This window comes from Mesoplodon mirus, assembly GCF_964341445.2.
Source record: "Mesoplodon mirus genome assembly, chromosome: 4".
Lineage (NCBI taxonomy): Eukaryota > Metazoa > Chordata > Mammalia > Artiodactyla > Ziphiidae > Mesoplodon > Mesoplodon mirus.
The window spans coordinates 11,200,662-11,226,714 of record NC_138979.1 but is presented as its reverse complement, the minus strand read 5'-3'; the positions used below and the strand labels follow the sequence as shown (position 1 = coordinate 11,226,714).

At 41.0% G+C, this 26,053-nt stretch overlaps 1 protein-coding gene across 3 annotated transcripts in view; it reads right to left on the bottom strand.

Moving 5' to 3' along the window:
* Positions 1-26,053, bottom strand: part of PRTFDC1 (phosphoribosyl transferase domain containing 1) — a 102,761-nt gene that overhangs the window by 8,257 nt on the left and 68,451 nt on the right. For all 3 annotated transcript variants that reach the window (XM_082618043.1, XM_082618042.1, XM_082618044.1), the window contains 2 exons: positions 10,609-10,674; positions 1,256-1,273 (listed from right to left, as the gene is read on the bottom strand). In XM_082618043.1, the coding sequence (XP_082474169.1) occupies positions 1,256-1,273; positions 10,609-10,674 (84 nt within the window). The remainder of the gene's footprint in view (positions 1-1,255; positions 1,274-10,608; positions 10,675-26,053) is intronic.

Below are 26,053 nucleotides of genomic sequence, written 5' to 3'. Positions count from 1 at the left end.
GCATCATAATTAGAACTGCCACCAAATTAGAGTAAAAGTAGGAGGCGGAGCCGGTTATATTTTTTAGACAGGTGCTTCTTTCTGGAAGCTGGGTTTGGGGGGAATATATTGGTGACTATTTCCTCCTAGAATCCTTGAGCTGTGTTGAAAGGCTACGTTCAGCCTCTGGAAAGCACGCGGGGCTCTTTATCGAGTGCATTTGGATTCGTGCACGCGCATTCAAGGACTAAATTTGGCCCTGAGGTTATGTAACACAAGACAGGACGCATGAATTTTCATGGACTTGGGGTGTACATCTGAATACGCTGAATGGATAAACGCCTCCCCCCTTGCTCTCCTCACTTAATAGGAGATTCTATGGCTGGGAAGTGAGATGTGTCTGGACAGCAGCTGGTGACAGCCTGTGAGTTCTGAGGGTGCAAGGCTGCTGTGAGCTGGGGCTCATCCCCGCTGATGAGCTGCTGCATAATTAGAGTAGAATGGGCAGCCGAAATTGACTGTACGTGGGACAGAAATCAGCTGTCAGGAGCTGATTATCAAAACAACGGGTCTGAATTTAGCCAGGGTTGGGCAATGCATTTGGCTAGAGGGTCTACTTCATGGGTTACGTCTGAGGCAGAACTGCAGATACATGTGGCACACTTAGGCAATTGTAACCAAAGCTTGAAAACAACTTCCCTGAATTTTTGCCAGCTGATAAGACAGGCCTGCTGGGCTACAGGACCCGTTCTTTCTTTCTTTTCTTTCTTCTTTTTATTTTTTAAACAGAAAAACAAATTAAATTAAGTTATAGATTTCCCCTGGATAGCAAATTTTTAGATTAATTCTATTTATGATTTGGATGCCGAGGGGAGAATTATTCCAAGTCATTAGAGGACATTAGCAAGAACACTGAATTAAGGGTGAAGAGAATTCTAACCTTGGTTTTACTATTAAAAACATTTGGTTCTGTGGGCTAGTTTTCTCTTCTGTGAAAATGTCTGATTCACAAACAGGTATAAGAACCAATTTAGACATGGGTGGCATTAGATATAAAACCGGATGAAGTACCATGCAACTATTATTGCAAAGCTTCCATTCTCAGTTATTTCAAGCCAGTGATTCTAGTTGACTCCTATTCTGTAAAATTTGAAGAGCCCTAAACACAGTGGGAATTCAATAAATCCTTGGCCAGTTTGATAACAGGTTCTATATTTCGAAACTCACCATTAGATTCTTTCAGCTTCCAAGTATGGATAAAGAAAAGTCAGCTTACCTCCACAATGAGGACATTCTGAAATAAAAAAAACAAGACAAAACAAAAAACACAACTATTTAGGATATGAGGCAAATATGGCTCATAAGATAAACACACAGTTTGCTGAGAGTTAGAATTTCACAATCAGCTTAGCTGGTCCTGCACCGTCCATCTAACCCAAATGTTTGGAGGTAACCTAGGCTTCCAGATTCATTTTAACAGTCTTTCTGGAATTACTGAGTGCTGCAATATTGGTGTCTGTACAGGTACAGTCTTTGTATTCATTAAATCCATTAAAGAATCTTAATTTTATCATTAAAATATAAGATTATTTTGTTCATTTTTAAAATAGGTCATGCCCACGGTATCCCCCGTGGATCACACTGACAGAGAAGTCCCCTTGGTATCCTGAACGCATTTGCTATATTCTTAACCATCAACCCATCACAGCTAGTCAGGGTGTGCATTTTTAGTTTGACTGAGGCTTATCAACCATGCCTATTAGCCAACCAGAATACTGGGAGAATACTTGGTTAATTTAATGTCCTAGTTCACAATCTCTTTTTGTTTCAATCTTATAATGAAAACGCTTTTTAAACTGTTAGTCTGCATTCTTGCCTAATTAAATAAAGTGCACTGAACATAATTAAATCTGTTTTTTTGAAAGCTCAGAGCCTTGCAAAACAAGAGTCGTCCTTGAAGTGATTAGTTTCAACTAACTACAAGATATAGTGGTGGCTAGGAAGTGGGATTTGTATAGGCACAAATCCAGAGATACAGTGTCAAAATTAATTAAATACATTTAAAAAATCAAGGTAATGCATACACATGATGAAAATCAAATAGAAAAGTCTAAAGATTTTCTAGATGTTGATGTGTTTCCAACTGTTAAAAGTATTTAAAAATGCTTATGTATTTTATATTAAAGTTATCATGACATTGCACATTACGCATAGCCAAAGTATTAGCGCCTCTAACAAAAATGGCAATAATTTATTTCTTTTTCATTTTTTCCATTTGATCGAGATATAATTGACATACTCGACTATGTTAGTTTAAGGTGTACAGCACAATGGTTTGACTTAGGTATATTGTGAAATGATTACTGCAATAAATTTAGTCGGCAGCCATCCTCTCACGTAGATACGATATAAAGAAAAAGCAAAAGAAGCAAAACCATCTTTTCTTTGTGATGAGAAGTCTTAGGGTTTACTCTTTTAATAACTTTTACATATATCGCTCAGTAGTGTTAACTCTAGAGTTACCATGCTGTACGCTACATCTCTAGACTTATCTGACTTACAGCTGGAAGTCCATGCTTTTTGACCAGGTTCCTCCAACTCCCCGGGCCCACACCCTGCCTCTGGTAACCACAGATCTGACCTTTCTTCCTGTGAGTTTGGCTTTTGTTTTGTTTTATTTTGTTTTAGATTCCACATATAGGTAAGATGACACAGTATTTCTTTTTCTCTGTCCAACCTATTTCACTTAGCATAATGTCTTCAAGGTCCATCCGCGTTGTTGAAAATGGCAGGATTTCCTTCGTTTTTTTTAATGGCTTAATAACATTCCACTGTATATATATACCACGCTTCTTTATTCGACAATAATTTCTTTTTTTAAATCAATTATTTACTATTATTATTTTTAAATTATTTATTTTTGGCTGCATTGGGTCTTCGTTGCTGCGTGCAGGCTTTCTCTAGTTGCGGCGAGCAGGGGTTACTCTTCATTGCGGTGCGCGGGCCTCTCATTGCGGTGGCTTCTCTTGTTGTGGAGCACGGGCTCTAGGTGCATGGGCTTCAGTAGTTGTGGCACGTGGACTCAGCAATTGTGGCTCGTGGGCTCTAGAGCGCAGGCTCAGTAGTTGTGGCGCGTGGGCTTAGTTGCTCCGCGGCATGTGGGATCTTCCCAGACTAGGGCTTGAACCCATGTCCCCTGCATAGGCAGGCAGATTCTTAAGCTCTGCATCACCAGGGAAGCCCCTCGACAATAATTTCTTAATATCATGTAAGCCTAGTACATATTTAAATTTTCCCAGTTGTCCTTCAGATGGCTTTTGTTGTAGTTGGTTTGTCTAATCTAAGACCGTGCACTGGATCTTTAATCTCTTTTAATTTAGAATAGTCTGTAACAATACAAAGGACTTTCTGAGTTCTGCAGAGTACTAAAAAAGTTAAATTATTTAGCAGGCTCCTAAATGATGGGCATGGGAATACGAGTATAGAAAAACCACCTGCTCTTGAAAGGGAACTTTGCAGAAAACTGGAGTTCTTTAATGAGCTCTACAGAGCAGTCATTACATATATATTTATTTTCCTTTATAGAACATCAACAGTGTTTTCAAACTCTTTCATTAGTGGTATATGGATTGACTCCTGGATTTTTAGTGGCCTGCCTGTTGTGTGAAAAGCTCACCTCCAAAAACAGCAATGCTTTTAGTACCTTTGGAAGGTTGGCTCTGCCTTGCAAAACCCTCCTTGAGTAGAGAGAAAGTGACTACCCCAACTTTGGAAGCATTTTCAGTATTGTCCAAGAGAACTAATCTCTTTATACTTTAATGGACCAAGATTAGCTCCACAAGCTAAGAGACAAAGACTAACTCATCTTTATATGGTCAGCATGTAACATGGAGACTGGTATGTAGCCGGGGCTCAGAAAACTGCCCGTGGAACAAATCAACAATTCTGACCTTCTTTCTTTCTCTAGTTCATTATACTTTTGACACATCCCCTCCAATTTTCTCCTTAAAGATGTATAATCCCTCCTTAACTGAGCTATTATTAATTGTTATTGCTTTTAATTTTGCTTTAAGAAATCTTCTAAAATTCCCATTTTCTTGACTGGGCAACCTTGGGAATTTTTCAGAATATGCTGTGCTTCCCTTAAACACTTCCAATGTGCTAACTCCAGTCACTGAATCTGAGATGTTCACCAGCCCCCATCTTAGTCATCTCATCAGACCGAGCTCACTTCCTCCCAGAAAGCCAGTAAAATCTGTAGCTTGGGAACCGCAGGCAAAAATCCTATGGGGACTCTCCAGAGTGCATCCTTTCTTTGCTATTGCATGATCCTGATCAAAGCTAATCCCATCGGGTTTCCTAAAGAAAAAGAAAGGAAGGAAGAAAGAGAAGAAAAGAAAGAAGGAAAGAGTTATGCAAATCTAAATGGTTTTCTTAAATAGGTTATTCCGTTCAGTCTTTCAAAATGCAAAATGAACAGCACACCACAGTCTAATCTGCAGTAATGTATTTTTGCGGCTGTGGTCACACCCAGCAGAGGGATGATGGCAGGAAGGATGGTGAGCTGAGCGTGGATGCTGAGTGTGCACAGGAGTGTGAATATAAACCCCATGGAGAAAGGCATGCAGTCCAGCATTTCACTTTATGTGATAATTCACAAAATTGCCAGAATCATCAGTCGGTGGGCATTTCCGTTATTGTTCTCAGCCTAGTCAGATGCAATTTAAAAGGAATGATTTAAACAGTTAAGGCAGCCAAGGAGGAAATGTTGGCAGGTTCCGATGCTTCACTCTGGCATTTGATTAGAAACTTATTTGGGGTGGGGTGGCACGTCTCCTGAAATCTTGCACTTAACCTACACATCTGTGTTTTTCCATTGCTGGATTTGGGCCTGTTTCCATGAGTTTGGTTTTATTCCACCCTTTCAGAGATTTCTCTTGAACATGAATAAAATCGTCTTGCTTTGATGGATACACACATTTTATGAAGTGCCAGGATTAAATCAACTTTGAAAAAAATCAGCCAGAGAGCGCATTGTGCAGACAGCTTAAACACACCAAGTGAAATGCTTTTAATGCTGTGAGCTGAAGGGGCCACTGAACTGAATCATTGAGGGCTCCCTGTATTCAACTGCCGTGACCTACTTAGAACCATGACGCAGCCAGCCTTTCTTGGGAGTTTTCTTCCTTTTGCTTTAAAAAGAAGAAAGGAGGAAGGAAGGAAGGGAGAGAGGGAGGGAGGAAGGAAGGAGAGAGAAGGGAAGGAAGGAAGGAAGGGAGGGAGGGAAGGAGGGAGGGAGGGAGGGAGTGAGGGAGGAAAGAAGGAAGGAAGGAAGGAAGGAGAGAGAAGGGAAGGAAGGAAGGAAGGGAGGGAGGAAGGAAGAGAGAGAGGGAGGAAGGAAGGAAGAAGAGGTAATAAAAGAAGCCAAGAAACAGAAAGGAGCACAGGGGCTGTCTAGAATCTCCCTTTCCTAAACACTTTTTTTTTTTTTTTGCGGTACACGGGCCTCTCACGGTTGTGGCCTCTCCCGTTGCGGAGCACAGGCTCCGGACGTGCAGGCTCAGCGGCCATGGCTCACGGGCCCAGGCGTTCCACGGCATGTGGTATCTTCCCGGACTGGGGCACGAACCCACGTCCCCTGCATCGGCAGGCGGACTCTCAACCACTGTGCCACCAGGGAAGCCCTCCCTTTCCTAAACATTTAAACTTTCACATCTATAGAGGACTTAAGAAGTTACATAGTACAGTTACGGGGTTTACAATGCATGGAAAATTATACAGGTGATTTTCCCATGTTTTTAAAAGTCCTTCTATAAACAAATTTGATTTTAAAAAATCCTTTCTAACCCTCCCTCTTTCAGGAATCATTGAGCTCCTTCCTGCCCCTTTGGAGAGGGCTATTCCTTCTGTTTCACCCCCTACTTCGTTCCTGTAGTTCAAGTGCTCCAATCAGCCAATCAATCAAGTGGACAATCAAGTGGTCTCTTAACTGGTTTCTCTACCTGGAATCTCTCCTTTCTCTCAGTTAATTCTACCCTCCCGTCAGGTGCATTTTCCCCAAAACACAGCTTCATGATGTCACCACGGCTCAGCAACTTTTGCGGCTCTTTGCTTTTCCGAGCAAGTTACACTAGTTATTCAACATATTCTATAAACCAAATTCAGTCGACATTTTCAGTTTTTCAAATTATCGTTTTCCTATTTTTGACTAATTTCCTTCAGTCACACTGGGCCACTCCTGTCCTCTGGCTCTGCTATTCCCTCCCTTTCCTCCCCCTTTCCACATGCTAATCTCTCTCCCTCTTCGGTGCTATTCCCAGATGTTCTGGTCCCAAGTAAAACCTCACCCTCTTCTCTTTAAGACAATTACAGTCCCAAGGAATCATTCCTTCTTTGGATTTCTTTAAGCTCAAGGAAACAGTCTTGTGTGGAAAGAATCCCTAAAGTTCTTCTCTGGGTACCGAGCATTAAAAAAAAGAAGGCCTGAGTAAGTTCATGGCAGAGTAATAATATAATGATAAGTATAACTTCAATGTAAATTTGTTGATTGAGAAATTGTGATTACTCTGTGAGAAGGGATAAGTTAGTTGATGGCTTGTAACAACCCTTCCAACGCAGATATTCACCCAAAGCATCTTCCATCCCAGGCAGATACTTACTGCAGTTTCAGACTTTCTTCTACCACCATTAATAAAAGGACCCACTCATTGTTGGGTGCCTTGTCCTTGTAAGTTTTTTTCCCAGCTGGTGTACATTCTGCATGATGGAAAAACTCTGAAGGGCCTCTGAATTTTTTTTTCTTTTTCTTTTTTCAGCCACTCTGCGTGGCCGGCGGGATCTTAGTTCCCCAACCAGGGATCCAACCCGCGCCCCCTGCATGGGAAGCGTAGAGTCTTAACCACTGGACCACCAGGGAAATCCCTGAAATTTATTTTTAAAGTTCTCTCAAACTCTTAATGGATAGTCCTTTCTGAAAGGCTGAAGAAGGGATGAGCAGAGCAGGCCATATGAATGCCTTTATCCTTTGAAGGAAAAGGAAATTCCAAAGGTTAAGTGAAATTTCTTTCATCCTCCACTCTCAGGTATGTAGCACTCACCAGCTCCATCTAGCCTGGACTCTCTTGGGACACTGAAGCCCTTCTGCTTCTACAGAGAGAATGTCCCCTCACTCGACATCACTCATCCAATTCCCAACCAAACCAGCTGGTTGATCGTCCTTCCGTGTGACCAGGTGGGCTTCTATTTACCCTTTCCTTCTGCCGTGTCCGCCCGTTCCCAAACTTAATTGAAGAGGTCTTTCTGATTTCTATCTAAGAGAAAGAGGAACCTGCACTCACTCGATCACCAAATACTTATTCCGACCTGTTGCAGACTAGGTACCATGCACAATGCTGGGATAGAATGGTCCCTGCCGCCATCACACTGACATCCTGGTGGGGGAAATAGGCAAAAAAAAAAAAAAAAAAAAAAAAGCCCCAAATAAACACCAGAAATTATGGAAAGCGCTTCAGTGGAAACAGGGTGGTTATAGAGACTTAATGAAGAATGTGGGGCGGGGGGACGGCTAGAGGGGAAGAGCTTGTGGTCATTTCAGACCGAGAGTTGGGGAAGGCCTCCCTTACACGGGAGCCTTTAGGCTGAGATCTGATGGATAGGAGGAAGGTGGATTCCAGGTGGAGGCCACGGCTTGTCTGAGGTCTTGGCAGGAAGGAGCTTAGCCAGCGTGCTTACAGCACTGCGAGGTGGAGGTGAACACTGTACCGCTTTGTTGGGAGGGAGACAGGGCCAGATCACACGGGTCTTTGAGGCTGTGATAAGGAGGTCGGACTGTAATCTCAGAGCACTGGGTTGCCAGGTAAAATACAGAACATCCAGATACATCTGAATTTCAGATAAAGAACAACTTTTTAGTTTACATGTGTTCCAAATATTGCATGGGACATACTTATGCTGAAAATTTATTCACTGTTTATTTGAAATTCAAATTTAACTTGGCATGCTGTGTTTTGCTTTGTTTTTTTTTTTTTTTTTTTTACTAAGTCTGACAACCGTAATTGACAGGCTGCTGAAAGGTTTTCAGGAGGCAAGTGATGTGATCCAATTTGTATTTTAAGAAGATCCCTTTGAGTGCTTCTTGGAGAATGGTTTGCAGGGTGGCCGAGTGAAGTGAAGGTGAGCTCAGGGAGACTGGGGAGGCTTTCACAGCAGCTCAGAAGAGGGACAGAGCTAGTCTCGCCCTAGAGACTAGTCTTCTCAAACTTCAGTGTGGATAGAAATCATGTCCGGGATCTTGTTAAAATGAAGATTTAATTCAGTAGATCTGGGGTGGGATCTGAGATACTACATTTCTAATAAGCCTCCAGGTGGTGCTGACCTTGCTGGTTTCTAGGCCAAGGGTCAGCAAACTATGGCCCATTGGCCAAATCTGGCCTGCCGCCTGTTTTTGTAAATAAAGTTTTATTGAAACACAGCCATGTCCATTGGTTTCCATTTCATCTATGGCAGCTTTCTGCTTTCATGCTTGACGGCAGAGTGAAGTCATTGAACAGGAGACTGTATGGGCCACAAAACCGAAAAATATTTACTATTTGGCCCTTACCTAGAAAGTTTATCTGATGCCTGCCCTAGACCACACTTTGAGTAGCAAGGTCTAGATCTGGATGGTTACCATGGAGATGGAGAGACATAGGCAGATTCAAGATATATTTGAAGTACAGAGTGTGGTCTACACTGGTTCATTAAACATTCCCTTCTGACATGAGCCTAGGGACCTCGAGCTGCATGTCGAGACAGCTGAGAACCTGGTTATCAATGGTGATTCATCTTGAAAACATTTACCCAAGAAGCCCAAGGGGTTCTACTCGGCACACCTTTGAATGTATATAGAAACGCATCTATGCACACACGGAGAGTGGAAAGACACCACATAACAGCACGTGGTAACCTGGACGAATCATTTGTCATGCTAGCAAAAAACTGAAGCCCACTCCTGCTCGGACTTACTGCTGGCTGGTTTCCATTTTTCCTGCCTCAACTTCCATGACCTCTACTTTCTCATGATGGGGGTGGTCTTTGCAGTAATTGTAGGTGGGGAAACTGAGGCACAGCCTTGTTACCTCCTCTGCTCACTCCACCCCCAGTAAGAAACTACCCTTTCCTCAATCTCTCCTCTCTCTCTCTTTTAAAAAAATTATAACCTTTATCCTATGTCTTAAAGGAAGGGAATATCCAGTGCTCACTTAAGAGGGAAAATCACTTTAAAACAAAACAGAAGATGATTTTAGAAGGCAGGAGAGAAAGACTACACTTTTTCTGCGCACATTTTTTCTTGGCATTCCTTTGGGATTCTTAGAGTTGCCACGTTGACATCTTCCATGGTAAATGCACAAGGTACAATAATTGTCTTGTGTAATAAACTTACAAGGCAGCGTCAGACATCAAAGTACTAAAATGACTTATCATTTAAAGACCACTCCAGGGTTGTTAGGAGTTATGAATTTCTGGAAATTGCTTTGAGTATTTTATCTTTCTAGGATAAAATACTCAAATATCAAATAATATTTTATGCACTGATGTAGTAACATTAAATGGTGGCCATGTGACACCAACAAGTTAATTCCAATTTCTGTGGGGTCCAATTTCCTACTGGATAGCAATTTAACGCTCAGATGCTATGCTATCTTCCGAGGAGAGGGAAGTAAGCGGTTCTGTAGTTTGTCCTTGTGGCTCTGCAGTGTTCCTAGTGTTATTATACCTTTTTTAAAAATTAAATGTGGCTGCTCTTTCTTTCTCCATGTGGGCATCGCAAAACAACAGCAACCGCAAATGTGAGAGATTAAGCTTGTATAATAGACTGATCCGTTTTACTTAGAAAGCTGAAGTTGCTCAGGGATAATGAATACAAGATACGTCAGCAGAGGTGAACAAAAACAAATTCTGTGTCGCTTTCATTCACGGCAAAACTTGCATTTCTGATCACATTTGCACAAAGACCATCTGCTTGATGAAACAACTCCTCCTTCCCAAATGCGAGGATTTAGGTCAGAATCCAAACAGTTTTTCACTTTATGATTAAGCACGGGCAGGTCTGGAACTCCAAGTTAACATCGGAGGCATCTGCCTCATAATCTCCTGGGCTACATTCTTTTTAATGGGGGGAAAAAAGGCAAAGTGCTGAAAAATGAAAAAAATCTCCAGATATCCTTTTTTTATTCCCTGCCTAAATTTTAAAATCTCAACAAACCTGTTCTGATGTCTTACTGAAGTGCTTAGGTGCTGAGGCACAGATGAGAGGAGAAAAGCAGACAAATAAAGGAAAAGTGAGTAGGAAAAGAAAGGGAAAGAGAAGAAGGAACCCGAAGGGCTTTTGTAATGTGAGGTTGTCTGAAACAAAATGGAAGGAAGCTTGGAGACGAAAGATTCGGTTCGCCTCAGGTCTTGGAAGCATGATAGAAGGAGTGTTTTATAAAAGAAGAAATCATTAAAAGGATTCACACATCCGTTTGCATGAATTAGCAAACCTGGGAGAGTGCCTAAAATGGACTCCAGTGCTGACCTGAAATGAAGGTCACGGATTTCCCCACAACCTCAATGCCTCAGTGTACACAGAGCATAGTTACATGAACGAACCTTTCCAGCCAGTGTTGAGAGATCATCACCTCCAATTATCTGCATCTCGCCCATGGACTGGTCGTTCTAAAAGAAAAAGGGGAGACAACATTTTAGTGCACAAGAAAACCTTTCAAGCACGTTTCCCTGTCTACCCGGCCAGTGGCGAGACTGCGCCTTATAAATATAGCACAAACAACTGGTACAGACTCATGGTTGCCTATGGTTACCGAGAGCCACTCTCCTGCCACTGTGCTTGAGACAAAGCGCTCTAATGGCTGGCGGGCAAGTCTGTGCGGAGAGGAGTGGAAGGAGTAGAGAGAGGACAAGCAAACCTAATTTGGGGACAAAGAAACCACGGAAGGTGCCTGAACCTATTCTGAGACAGATGGAACTGGAGGAGACAGTCATGCTCCTGGACTTCCCTGGGGTGAGGGGGTGGCTACGGGAGCCCCAGGAGGGGCCTAGCATTTGTCAGCTGTGCCAACGGGCCTCAGTTACAGCCCTGCAGTGGGGAACAGTTAGACTGGTTCCCAGAGAGGTTAGAGACCCCCTCTACTCCCTACCAGCGCTGGTCCAATCCCTCATCTGGTGTTGAGGGCAGTTCTAACAGGCCAAGGCTCAAGAACTATTACAGTCCGACCTTCAGACACGGATGATGAAGCCTTAGGAACTTCCTGCAGTTCCAGGAATATGAGACCCAGAACCCCATTCAGAAGACGTTATCACAGTACCTTGTAATAACATATAATGGAAAAGAATCTGAAAGAGAATATATATATATCTGAATCACTGCTGTACACCAGAAACTAACACAACACTGTAAATCAACTATACTACAATTAAAAAAAAAAACTTTTCACTCAAATCCTATTAGGGGTTAGGAGCATTCTTTTTCACAATATTTATATACAGGACATTATCCTGTCCCAATTAAACCTCATACACACACACACACACACACACAATGAACAAAATATGGATTGTTCCTTAGTATAAATATCACAATAGAATAACATGGGGGCAGAATGGGAAACAGAGAGCAGGCGGCTTGTTTTCTGGCCTCCCTGCAAAGAGGCATTACAGGAACCGAAGCAGATATCCTACAGGCAACTGGTTTCATGACCAAGCAAGACTGCTGCGATGTTGCGGTCCCTTCATCCAAACAATAACCTAAGTGAGAAGACACCAATAGAGGGACCAGACGTACACTGTGCTGAACCAGGAAACATCTTTGGTTACTGCTGCGGACAGCTGTGGCTTTGGCTAGTTCACTGCTTTTCTCCCTTATCCTGGCAAGAAGGTCCTGCTTCTTTCCCGGGAGAGTTCATTCCATTTGGATCAGGTGGAGCCAGGCCTTACCTGTATACATCAGCTATGCCCGAAGCTATAACCAACCCTGAACTTTCCAGCTACTTAAGCCAATTCATTCCCTCAAAGAAATTTTCCCTTGGGTTGATTTGAATTGGATTCTGTCACTTGCAACTGAGAGTCTAGACCTAGAGTTACTTTGTCATAGCACTGGTCATCCGGAAAGGGAAAAAAAAAGCCAACCAACCAATATAACAGTTTTACCAAGGAAGCAGCCTTTTATTTTTTCACCTTCCTGCTCAAGAGAAAAAAAAAAAGACCTTAAAACATTCTTACTTCCACTTTGAAAGCATTCATTCCTTACTGCAAAGGAGTGGAGACAATGTTTGAAGTGGCCCATAAGTTAGATAAAACCAATAATTTTCTTCTTATGGGAACTGATCTTAAAAGGAGAAAATCAAAGACTATCCAGAATTCGCTGATCTTTTGCTGTTTTTGCACAGGCGTCTATAATCATATATTCACAAGCAGTCATGTCAGCAGGTTGAGAACTTGTCAAAAATGTCAAAGGAGAAAATTTTCTTGTCACTTCTAGAGGCGCTGAGATAAGAGGAGTTGATATAGGGAGAATTTCTGGGTATTAGACTCACACATGGTAATAGCAGCAAGAAAAGTAAAATTTCAGTGTCTCCAGAGGACTGAGGTATGCAGAATTGGATGGAACAACTAAACCACAAAGTTTGATGTAAAAACTGAGATTTATACTCTGCTAGATCAGAGTAAATTTCATAATAATTCTACTATTATCATCTCTATTCAGAAACAAAAACACAATACATCAGAAAGCTGAATACAATGCTCTAAGTCACACATTTAGTGTGTTTTCAAGCAAGTCTTATTTCAGAAGGCCTCACTTAGTCCAAGCTTATAACGTATTTTTAATATTAGATTTGCCCTTAATTCATCTGGAATTTATATCTTCCAAGTGTGTATACAGTCAATTGTCCTAATACCATTTACTGAATTGTTTATTTTTTTCCCTACTGGTTTGAAATGTCATTTTTATCATATCCTTCATTCTAATATGCAAGGATCAATTTCTATATACTTCTGTTTCATTAACCGAAAATGTCTATTTCAGCATCAAAACCATACTGTTAAATTATTATAGCTTTTTAGTATGTTTTAGGGTCTGGTAGAGCAAGTCCTCATTTTTTGTTCTTCTAAAAAACTGTCTTGGCTACTTTTGCACATTTATTCTCCTATCTGGTGGGTTGTTAAGAAGATCAAATGAATTAATACACACAGAACATTTAGAACAGAGCCTGGCATATGGTAAGCACTCAGTAGATGCTAGCTGTGACTGATTTCTTCCCTTTCCTCCCTCCCTCCCTCCCTCCCTTTCTTTCTTCCTTCCCTCTCTCCCTGGAAGCAATCACCCCTCAATCCTCCCTAGTACACTGGAGTCTGGAGTTCCCTGGTTTAATGACTCCGGAAAATATGTCTGGGATGGAGAAGGGCAATTAGAGGTCCAACTTCTCCATTCATATGCTTCCCATTGCCTTGCTGCGTCCAGACCATTCCTCACTCTACCTTCTAAGAACCTGGTGACAAACTAGTAAGCCTTTCAGGAATCCTGTGGCCTGATGACTCCTCTCTACTCTTTGAAATCAGCCTCCATAGACATTCAGATTTTCACTTTCTCTATTTTGCTGAGTCAATGCCCTTCCTTAATCAGTTTTATCACCTAAAAAACAACACTGACATCTCTTGCCCACTGAGGTCTTCTCCCTTTCCTCTCATCCTTGTGGGTATATATGTATCTTGTTTATTTCTTTACTGTCATTTCGCTGGGGTTTCAGGAAAAAAAGGAGTTAACTGAATGCATTCAATTCACTGTGTTTAACCATAACATTTTTCTAGTGGTTCAAAAACATCCTATATTCCTAGGATTGATTTTTTTTTACACCACTGGTTTTGATTTGAAACTATTTTCTTTGGGATTGTTCACCTGATCTTCGTAAGTAAGAATGACCTACAATTTTCCTCTCTTTTGCTACCTTTGTGGATTTTTAAAGCCAGTTATACAAGCCACATATGAGTTGGGTGACTCTTTGTCTTTTTTTCTATATGCTAGAAAGGTCTGTATATGGGTGAATTTATCTATTTTGCTAAGGTTCAGTAGAGCTCAGAATAGGTATTATTTAATCCCCAATTTACAAACAAGGAACTGGACGCAGCAAGAGTCTGAGTAACTTGCCCAAAGAGGTACTACTAGTAAGTGAAGGAATCCAGTTCAATTCTAGAATTGCCTGAATTGACATTATTCTTGTGTTAATCACCCCCGTCCTCCACAATATTCCTAGAAGGTAGAAGTAATAGTACATCTCTGAGAGTAACATGGAGAAGAAATTGGGTCCTGGTTGTACTAATGTAGTAAAATATATAAGCTGAAATGGCTAGGAGAAATCTACGTCTTGAAAGAAATATTGGTAGGTGTTGTGTGGATTTATTTAAATAGCAAAGGAAGTATCTGATGTATAGTTCAGGCATCCTCAGAAAGAAATATATTGGAAATTTCTAGTTTAGGTGATCTGATCTCCAGGTGCAAAAAAGAGCTCAGCAGGTATGGTGACTACTCAAGCAAGAGAATGTGGACTGTTTAGATAATGTTTAGGAAAAAACATAACCGAGGAAGAATAAATATCCTGAATTCGTTTTGAGGAACCGGAAGGGGAAAAGTAAAGAAAACAAATAAACAAAAGAAGCACTCTCTCAGCCATTCATTTCCAAAGTCAGAGCAACTTGCTTCATTCAGAATCTATACACGCAAAGGCTTTCTCAACATGCTCCGCCTCCACAGATGCCCTAACTTTGCTTTTTCCCTCTTCTTTTCAGCCTCATCCTCCCTCTCAGCTCTTCTCCTGTGTTCAGTAAGGTCATCAGTACTATATCAAATGGATAGAGAGGCAAACCCCAAACCAAAACAGTTCATTATAAGAAGCTTTTAATGATCAAACTGGAGAGCTTCTAATGAAAATATTGCAAACTGTTGAAAAAATTTTCAAAAACTCTAACATTGATACCAAGTCAGATAACAAGGACAGGTGAATCAGTTCCAGTGTTTTCTTTTTAACCAGCTGTTGATGTAGGGTGTGGGTCCCTGAGTACTTTAAGCAGCCTGGGGTCAAAGTAGAGGTCACAGGGCAGGCAGAGCTGGTGGCTTGTGTGCCTGTCCCTTGCTTCACCCAGAGCAGCTCCTCTTATCTCTGTTACATTAACTGGGTTCAAGGTAAGATGGTGGTGGCCAAAAAGTTTGAAAACTCTCATGTCAATACTTTATTCCTTTGAGGGGCTTCCCTGGTGGCGCAGTGGTTGGGGGTCCGCCTGCCGATGCAGGGGACACGGGTTCGTGCCCCGGTCCCGGAGGATCCCACATGCCGCGGAGCGGCTGGGCCCGCGAGCCATGGCCGCGGAGCCTGTGTGTCCGGAGCCTGTGCTCCGCAACGGGAGAGGCCACAGCAGTGAGAGGCCCGCGTACAGCAAAAAAAAAAAAAAAAAAAAAAAAATACTTTATTCCTTTGAAATGGACTTGCCTTCTTTTCAGTTCTTGTTCATTTAAATATCCATTTGTTTCTGGGATCATTTTTGTTTAGAAACTCATTCTTACAACCTATGTGGGTGAATTGTGAGAAAGGAACATGGTGACTGGTGAACAGGCAGCCGGTGTCCCCAGGTCCCCTGGGGACCAGACTTCCTGGGTTCCAGTCCCAGCCCCACCTTCTCTTAGTTGTATGACTTTGAGGAAGCTACTTAACCCCTCAGTGCTCCACTGTCCCTGTCTATAAAAAGAGTATGTCAATAGTTCCCACCTCCTAGGATTATTGAGAGGAGTAAATGAACTAATATGAATTCAGCACTTAGGAAAGTGCCTGGCATGTAATAAGCAGTTCCTAAAGTAAGACTTGTCTTCTCATCATCTACTTTTAGTCTAAGAAACTTGCACATCTACCTGAATTTCCTAACATTGACTTTGTGACGATTCTTCGTTCAGTTCAATGAGCACACGACTGCTATGTGAATGCCTCGTGCTCTGAGGTTAGGGTTTCTGAGGCTGACAGCCACCCATGAGGCATGTGGTTAAGAAGGACTCATGGCCTTCTGTTGCCACTTTGCATCATGGCTACAGTCTTGATTAAAAACAAGCTCAGTTGTATGGTCCTTTGGGGTTTCTCAGTGACCTCTCCCCAGTTCCCAAGCTCTGATGTCTGAATCTTTAAAGTAGACCATTTTATGGGTATAGTAAGCATCATTCCACTCTACTGTTTTCATCTTTCTTCTCAATAGACAGAAGCCACCTGGAGATGATGCTCAGACCCACTTTTGTCCTTATCGGCTCTCGTCTGTTGGAGCCATTTATAGTCAGTAAAGAGTTACCCTTGAAATTGCTTTACAAGATGGCAGCAGAAGATCTGTAGTAGAACATGAGAATGGGGCTTCCCTGGTGGCGCAGTGGCTGAGAGTCTGCCTGCCGATGCAGGGGACACGGGTTCGTGCCCCGGTCCGGGAAGATCCCACATGCCGTGGAGCGGCTGGGCCCGTGAGCCATAGCCGCTGAGCCTGCGCGTCCGGAGCCTGTGCTCCGCAATGGGAGAGGCCACAGCCGTGAGAGGCCCGCGTACTGAAAAAAAAAAAAAAAAGAGAGAGAATGGATGGCTGGTTTCCTGATAATTTTCCCAGGCCTGGCTCCATTTTTGCCTTGGGGATCATGAGATACCCCAATTCTTTCCTTTAATCCACCACCTCAGCTTAAGGTAATTTAAAATAGATTTACACTACTTGTCAATAACAGAACCTTGACTAAGGTTTCACACCAACTTACAGGAGAAGTCAATATTTGCAAATTATGATAAATATTATTAGTGACAGCTTATTGGTGACACATCATCACTCATCACTGAGGGACACTCATCACTGTGCTGCATGAGACCCTAGAGCTCCCGGCATACAACGTACTGCCTCCTCCTCCATGTCTTAGCTCGTGGCTGCTCCTGCCACACCTCCCCATCTGTCTTCACAGGACTAATTCCTACTCTTTCTTCAAGACTCAGTTCAGGCATCATCTCTTCTAGGAAGCTTTCCAGGAGTCCCCTGGATGTGATGTGTCCCCGTAACACTCTATGCATATCTGCATGTCAATAGGCCACGTCCAACAGGAATTTCCTGTGAATGCAGCAATTGCCAATGGCATGAGAACTTCAGCACAAACAGCTTTATTTTCATCCTAACTGCACCCCCAGTGGCTGGCACACTGTGGCATCCAGTGTTTGTTGAGCTATACTGAAGCATCTGCATACATGTGTTTGCTATATTTTTAATACTTCTTCCTCTACCCATGGGAGACACTAAGTGTTCTCAGGCAGCACTTGGTTTCTCTTGCTTTAAGTTCTTTCTCCAGCTGTCCAGGAGACGGAAGGAGCTTACTGCCCATTAGAGACGGAGAAAAAATAAAAACTATAAACAAACACATATGAGAAAATATCTGTAACGCTCAATTGAAAGGGGCACAAATGAAACTGACTTGAGTAACTTGCAAGGTGGGAAGACTGACAGAATACAGAACCTCCTCTGTGATGTCTGAATGATTCCCACCCAAACTATGTTTCTTTCTTCTTATTACTAGTATTTTATTGTCTCAGTTATCAAGGAGCCTTCTCAGTACTTTGAAAAATCTAAATGTGAAAATCCATGTGAATTTTGAACATGAAACATATGAAAATATGAATTAGTAAGGTAGGTTAATATCAGTCTTTCATTTCATGATTAGTAAAGGATACATTTTAAAGCCAAACTAGCATTTTAGCCCAGAAAAAAATATGTATATGTTAGCATGTACAATTTAGCTCATTTGAAAGAACACATACGTTTTGCATTTCCTGAATTTGGTGTGTAACTTTGCAAGCAGGATGAGACTTTATTCAAGGACAAAATGGCCTTCTGTGTAATGACAATGATTTATTGCTCTATTGTGATTGGTATTCCACACCACCCAGTCTCTAAGAGGGGTACTGGTTAGCTCAGAGTAATCCCCACCCAACAGAGAAAAGCTCTTTTCTTTATGAGAAATAAAGCAATCTTGGGTCAGAAGAAGCGACCACAATGATGAGAAGCTACAGGCTGGTAGGAATAATAAAGGGTCACCAAGAAAAAGGAAAAAGGGAGAAGAAAGAAGAAAATGGACCTTTACTTCAATTTATTTATAAAAGACCCCAGGAAAGAGGAAACTCAGTTTAAAAACAAATTCGGTGACTTTGCTTTACATGGACCCTGAAACCTTGAAGCAGGATATCCTTCTGTTTTAAACCTCGGTATGGATTTGTTGTTTTGGTTTAAATTATGTTTTTAAATTATGAGTCAGAAAGAAAAACAAGTTGAACCTTTGACACAACTCAATGACCCCAAAGGACTTCAGTAAAATCTATGTTTTCAAATGTGGATGACCATATCCCAGTGGTGACTATTTCTTGAAAGGTCATTTTCTCCACACAATTTTTTTTTCCCTAGATAACCCAGGGAAGATTCATAATTGTAACTTTTAAAAAAAGAACCAAATGGAAATTGTTTTTCAACAGTAAAGAAATCTTAAGCCAGCTCTCACAGACCTGTTTTAAGATTGCCAGGGGATGGGATGGTGAACAGGAAGGGCCAAGGGAGAGGACGGGTAGCACATCCCGCGCCAGGGAGACCTCCAAAACACACATTGCTTTCTGGCATTAGACTGGATCTGCCTTTGCTCCCACCCAATTGTACTCTGGGTCCAAAGGGTCCTGCTTCCTTGTGTGACCTCTCAGCTCAAAATATTTCTGCAGTTGCCCATGCCTGCAGAATGAAGTCTCATTGTGTCATCGCGATGGGCAGGGCCATCCTTAGAGCCAGGCAACAGAGGTCTTGCACATCACAAATACCAAAACACAAAGACATTTGCTTTTTTCTTTTTGGTCTTAAAAGGAAGTTTTGGGGGAAAATTCTGGAATAGTTTGAGCTAATGAGAATTATGCAATAGGGACATGTGTGCTGAACTGGGCTTTTCCTCCCACCCCTGACCCTCACAGGGCCAAATTTGTGGTGGGGCAGGTGGTGGTGGCCTCCCTTGGGAAGCCAGACAAAGAGGCACTGGTCTATTTTCCAGTTGGCTGCCCTAAATCACCCAAAGCAGATGCCTCAGAGACTGGACTCCCCAGATAACTGGGCTCCCTCCCGCCTCTCTGCTCAGGAAGTAGGGTCTCAGAGGCATCTGAGTTGGAAAAGAGAGGCATGAAGAATCTAGCTGCCCCAACTCCCTGGAAAGCTTAACCCGGCCAGTCCCATGAGGGGTTCAGGCAGACTCAGTCACCATCCAGGAGCTGGTCCTGGGCCCAGCTGGTGCCCCACCCTGCCTAGCAGGTACACGGCTCTGCTTGGGCTTGTAGGCTGCAGGGATGAACGCTGCTCCTGCAGCCTCCAGCTCAGGTGATCTGGGTAGAAACATGAGCCTGCCATGGACAAAGCTGTAAAAATTTTCAAAACCTTAACTATTTAGGTATATGCTATGTGAATCTCCATTTGTTCTCTTGCCTTGGGCCTCATACACAGTAGGGGCAAAATGAACTTTGAGAACCACTTACCAAGTGCCAGGCACTACGCTAAGGCCATTGCTTACATGAATCCTAACAAAGTCCCATGAGGTGTGATCCAGCCATTGTGCTATTTGATATTTACCTGCAGAATCGAACACTTAGGTGCATACAAAAACTTGCACCCTAGCCCCTGTGGAAAACAGTATGGAGGTTCCTCAGAAAACTAAAAATAGAATCACCATATGATAAAGCAATCCCACTCCTGGGCATATATCCAGAGAAAACTATAATTCAAAAAGATGCATGCACCCCTATGTTCATAGCAGCAATATTCACAATAGCCAAGACATGGAAACAACCTAAATGTCCACTGACAGAGGAAGGATAAAGAAGATCTACATACACACAAACACACACACACACACACACACACACACACACAAGGGAATACTACTCAGCCATAAAAAAGAGTGAAATAATGCCATTTGCAGCAACATGGATGCAACTAGAGATTATGATATTAAGTGAAGTAAGTTAGAGAAGAACAAATATTATATGATATCACTTACATGCAGAATCTAAAATACAACACAAATGAACCTATCTATGAAACAGAAACAGAATCACGGACAGAGAATAGACTGGTGGTTGCCAAGGGGTTGTGGGAGGGATGGAGTGGGAGAATGCGGTCCGCAGATGTAAGCCTTTATATATGGAATGGATAAACAACAAGGACTTACTGTACAGCACAGAGAACTACAGTCAATATCCTATGATAAACCATAATGGAAGAGAATATTTTAAAAAGAATGTATATATGTGTATAACTGAATCACTTTGCTGTACAGCAGAAATTAATGTAACACTGTAAATCAACTATACTTCAATAAAAAATATTAAAACTGAAAAAAAAAATAAGGAAAAACTCGCACCTGGATGTTTAGAGCAGTTTTACTCACAATTGACAAACATGGAAGCAACCAAGATATCCTTCAGTGGGTGAAGAGATAAATAGACTGTGATACATCCAGACAATGGAATATTATTCAGCACTAAAAAGAAATGAGCTATCAAGCCATGAAAAGAAGCTTAAATGCATATTACTAAGTGAAAGAAGTCAGTCTGACAAGGGTATATATTGTATGATTCCAACTAAACGACTTTCTTAAAAAGGCGAAACTACGGAGACAGTAAAAAGATTGGTAGTTGCCAGGGATTCGGGGGGAGGAAGAGATGAAAAGGCAGAGCACATTTTTTAGGTGATTTTTAGGGTCGTGAAAATACTCTATGATACCACAGTGATGGATACATATTATTACACATTTATCTAAACCCATTAGAATGCACAACACCAGGAGTGGACCCGGTGAGAGCTGCCATTTCTTCTCCTCCAGGTCTGTTTTTGATTGACATCCTTTAACAAGTGTGGTCCTTGTCATCAAGGTGGTCAAGACCAGTGCCCATCACTGATCCGGTAGTAGTTTCAACAGGTGAAGAAATCAGCCTGGCTGGCATCATACGCAGTCTTCACCATGGGCTTCATCACGTGCCAAGCTTGAGGAATCTTGGTTCCCAGGCCAGAGGTTGGGCCCGAGCTCCTGCGATGGAGCTCCGAGTCCAAACTGCTGGACTAACAGAGAACCTCACACCCCAGGGAATATCAATAGGAGTGAGGCCTCCTGGAGGTCCTCATCTCAGCACCAGGACCCAGCTCTATTCAACTGCCCGCAAACTCCAGTGCTGGACGTCTCAGGCCAAACAACCAGTAAGACAGGACTACAGCACCACCCATTTAAAAAAAAAAAAAGAAACGACAAAAAAATATGTTACAGATGAAGGAGCAAGGTAGAAACCTACAAGACCAAATAAATGAACAAAAAATAGGTAACCTACTTGAAAAAGAATTCAGAGTAAGGATAGTAAAGATGATCCAAAATCTGGGAAACAGAATGAAGAAAATACAAGAAACATTTAACACGGATCCAGAAGAACTAAAGAGCAAACAAACAGTGATGATCAACACAATTAGTGAAATTAAAAATACTCTAGAAGGAATCAATAACAGAATAACTGAGGCAGAAGAATGGATAAGTGAGCTGGAAGATAAAATGATGGAAATAACTGCCAGGGAGCAGAATAAAGAAAAAAGAATTAAAACAATTGAGGACAGTCTCAGACACTTCTGAACAACATTAAATGCACCAACACTGGAAATATAGGGGTCCCAGAAGAAGAAAAAAAGAAAGGGTCTGAGAAAATATCTGAAGACATTATAGTCGAAAACTTCCCTAACATGGGAAAGGAAGTAGTCAAACAAGTCCAGGAAGCACAGAGAGTACCATACAGGATAAACCTAAAGAGAAACATGCCGAGACATGTATTAATAAAACTATCAAAAATTAAGCACAAAGAAAAAATATTAAAAGCAGCAAAGGAAAAGCAACAAATAACATACAAGGGAATCCCCACAAGGTTAACACCTGATTTTTCAGCAGAGACTCTGAAAGCCAGAAGGGAGTGGCAGGACATATTTAAAATGATGAAAGGGAAAAACCTACAACCAAGATTACTCTACCCAGCAAGGATCTCATTCAGACTCGATGGAGAAATTAAAACCTTTACAGATAAGCAAAAGTTAAGAGAATTTGGCACCACCAAACCAGCTCTACAACAAATGCTAAAGGAACTTCTCTAGGCAGGATACACAAGAGAGGGAAAAGACCTAAAAAACAAACACAAAACAATTAAGAAAATGGTAATAGGAACATACACAGAAATAATTACCTTAAATGTAAATGGACTAAATGCTCCCACCAAAAGACATAGACTGGCTGAATGAATACAAAAACAAGACCCATACATATGCTGCTTACAAGACACCCACTTCAGACCTAGGGACACATACAGACTGAAAGTGAGGGGATGGAAAAAGATATTCCATGCAAATGGAAATCAAAAAAAAGCTGGAGTAGCAATTCTCATATCAGACAAAATAGACTTTAAAATAAAGACTATTACAAGAGACAAAGAAGGACACTACATAATGATCAAGGGATCAATCCAAGAAGACATAACAATTGTAAATATTTATACACCCAACATAGGAGCACCTCAATACATAAGGCAAATGCTAACAGCCATAAAAGGGGAAATCGACAGTAACACAATGATAGTAGGGGACTTTAACACCCCACTTTCACCAATGGACTGATCATCCACAATGAAAATAAGTAAGGAAAAAGAAGCTTTAAATGACACATTAAGCAAGATGGACTTAATTGATATTTATAGGACATTACATCCTAAAACAACAGAATACATTTTCTTCTCAAGTGCTCATGGAACATTCTCCAGGACAGACCATATCTTGGGTCACAGATCAAGCCTTGGTAAATTTACGAAAATTGAAATTGTATCAAGAATCTTTTCAGACCACAACCCTATGAGACTAGATATCAATTCCAGGAAAAAAACTGTAAAAAATACAAACACGTGGAGGCTAAACAATATACAACTAAATAACCAAGAGATCACTGAAGAAATCAAAGAGGAAATCAAAGAATACCTAGAAACAAATGACAATGAAAACATGATGACCCAAAACCTATGGGATGCAGCAAAGGAGTTCTATGAGGGAAGTTTATAGCAATACAATCCTACCTCAAGAAACAAGAAACATCGCAAATAAACAATGTAAACTTACACCCAAAGCAATTAGAGAAAGAAGAACAAAAAACCCCCAAAGTTAGCAGAAGGAAAGAAATCATAAAAATCAGATCAGAAATAAATGAAAAAGAAATGAAGGAAATGATAGCAAAGATCAATAAAATTAAAAGCTGGTTCTTTGAGAAGATAAACAAAATTGATACACCATTAGCCAGACTCATGAAGAAAAAAACAGAGAAGACTCAAATCAACAGAATTAGAAATGGAAAAGGAGAAGTAACAACTGACACTGCAGAAATACAAAGGATCATGAGAGATTACTACAAGCAACTATATGCCAATAAAATGGACAACCTGGAAGAAGTGGCAAAATTCTTAGAAAAGCACAACCTTCTGAGACTGAACCAGGAGGAAATAGAAAATATAAACAGACCAATCACAAGCACTGAAATTGATACTGTGATTAAAAATCTTCCAATAACAAAAGCCCAGGACCAGATGGCTTCACAGGCGAATTCTTTCAAACATTTAGAGAAGAGCTAACACCTATCCTTCTCAAACTCTTCCAAAATATAGCAGAGGGAGGAACACTCCCAAACTCATTCTATGAGGCCACTATCACCCTGATACCAAAACCAAAGTTGTCACAAAGAAAGAAAACGACAGGCCAATATCTCTGATGAACATAGATGCAAAAATCCTCAACAAAATACTAGCAAACAAAATCCAACAGCATGTTAAAAGGATCATACACCATGATCGAGTGGGGTTTATCTCAGGAATGCAAGGATTCTTCAATATATACAAATCAATCAATGTGATACACCATATTAACAAACTGAAGGATAAAAACCATGTGATAATCTCAATAGATATAGAAAAAAGCTTTCGACAAAATTGAACACCCATTTATGATAAAAACTCTCCAGAAAGTAGGCATAGAGGGAACTTACCTCAACATAACAAAGGCCATATATGACAAACCCACAGCCAACACCGTTCTCAATGGTGAAAAACTGAAACCATTTCCTCTAAGATCAGGAACAAGAAAAGGTTGCCCACTCTCGCCACTATTGCTCAGCATAGTTTCAGAAGTTTTAGCCACAGCAATCAGAGAAGAAAAGGAAATAAAAGGAATCCAAATCGGAAAAGAAGTTAAACTGTCACTTTTTGCAGATGACGTGATACTATACATAGAGAATCCTAAAGACGCTACCAGAAAACTGCTAGAGCTAATCAATGAATGTGGTAGAGTAGCAGGATACAAAATTAATGCACAGAAATCCCTTGAATTCCTATACACTAATGATGAAAAATCTGAAAGAGAAATTAAGCAAATTTATCATTGCAACAAAAAGAATAAAATACCTAGGAATAAACCTACCTAAGGAGACAAATGACCTGTATGCAGAAAACTATAAGACACTGATGAGACAAATTAGAGATGATACAAACAGATGGAGAGATATACTATGTTCTTGGATTGGAAGAATCAACATTGTGAAAATGACTGTACTACCCAAAGCAATGTACGGATTCAATGCAATCCCTATCAAACTACCACTGGCATTTTTCACAGAACTAGAACAAAAAATTTCACAATTTGTATGGAAACACAAAAGACCCTGAATAGCCAAAGCTGTCTTGAGAAAGAAAAACGGAGCTGGAAGAATCAGGCTCCCTCACTTCAGACTATACTACAAAGCTACAGTAATCAACACAGCATGGTACTGGCACAAAGACAGAAATATAGATCAATGGAACAGGATAGAAAGCCCAGAGATAAACCCATGCACATATGGTCACCTTATCTTTGATAAAGGAGGCAAGAATATGCAATAGAGAAAAGACAGCCTCTTCAATAAGTGGTGCTGGGAAACTTGGACAGCTACATGTAAAAGAATGAAATTAGCACACTCCCTAACACCATACACAAAAATAAACTCAAAATGGATAAAAGACCTAGATGTAAGGCCAGACACTATAAAACTCTTCGAGGAAAACATAGGCAGAACACACTATGACATAAATCACAATAAGATCCTTTTTGACCCACCTCCTAGAGAAATGGAAATAAAAACAAAAATAAAAAAATGGCACCTAATGAAACCTAAAAACTTTTGCACAGCAAAGGAAACTGTAAACAAGATGAAAAGACAACCCTCAGAATGGGAGAAAATATTTGCAAACGAAGCAACTGACAAAGGATTAATCTCCAAAATTTATAAGCAACTCATGCAGCTCAATATAAAAAAAAAAAAAAACCCAATACAAAAATGAGCAGAAGACCTAAATAGATATTTCTCCAAAGAAGATATACAGATTGCTAACAAACACATGAAAGGATGCTCAACGTCACTAATCATTAGAGAAATGCAAATCAAAACTACAGTGAGGTATCACCTCACACCAGTCAGAATAGCCACCACCAAAAAATCTGCAAAGAATAAATGCTGAAGTGGGTGTGGAGAAAAGGGAACCCTCTTGCACTGTTGGTGGGAATGTAAAATTGATACAGCCACTATGGAGAACAGTATGGAGGTTCCTCAAAAAACTAAAAATAGAACTAGCATACGACACAGCAATCCCACTACTGGGATTCCCTTTTTTTTTTTTTCTTTAGAAAATAAATGTATTGCTTAGCCAGAACCAACACGTTGAATATGTGAGTATAGTTTTGAGTATTTGTGACGTTCTTGAGTCCCATACAGTCAAACCAGAAGGCTACCCGTCTAGGTCAATGGTAGCTTATCACTTGGCATCTGTAAACTTCTTTTATTTTGCTGGATCTGACCCAAAAGTATGGGTGGAGACACAGGGCAGCACCCAATAACCCTATTTATATGACTTACTGACTTGTGTAAGAAAAAAAT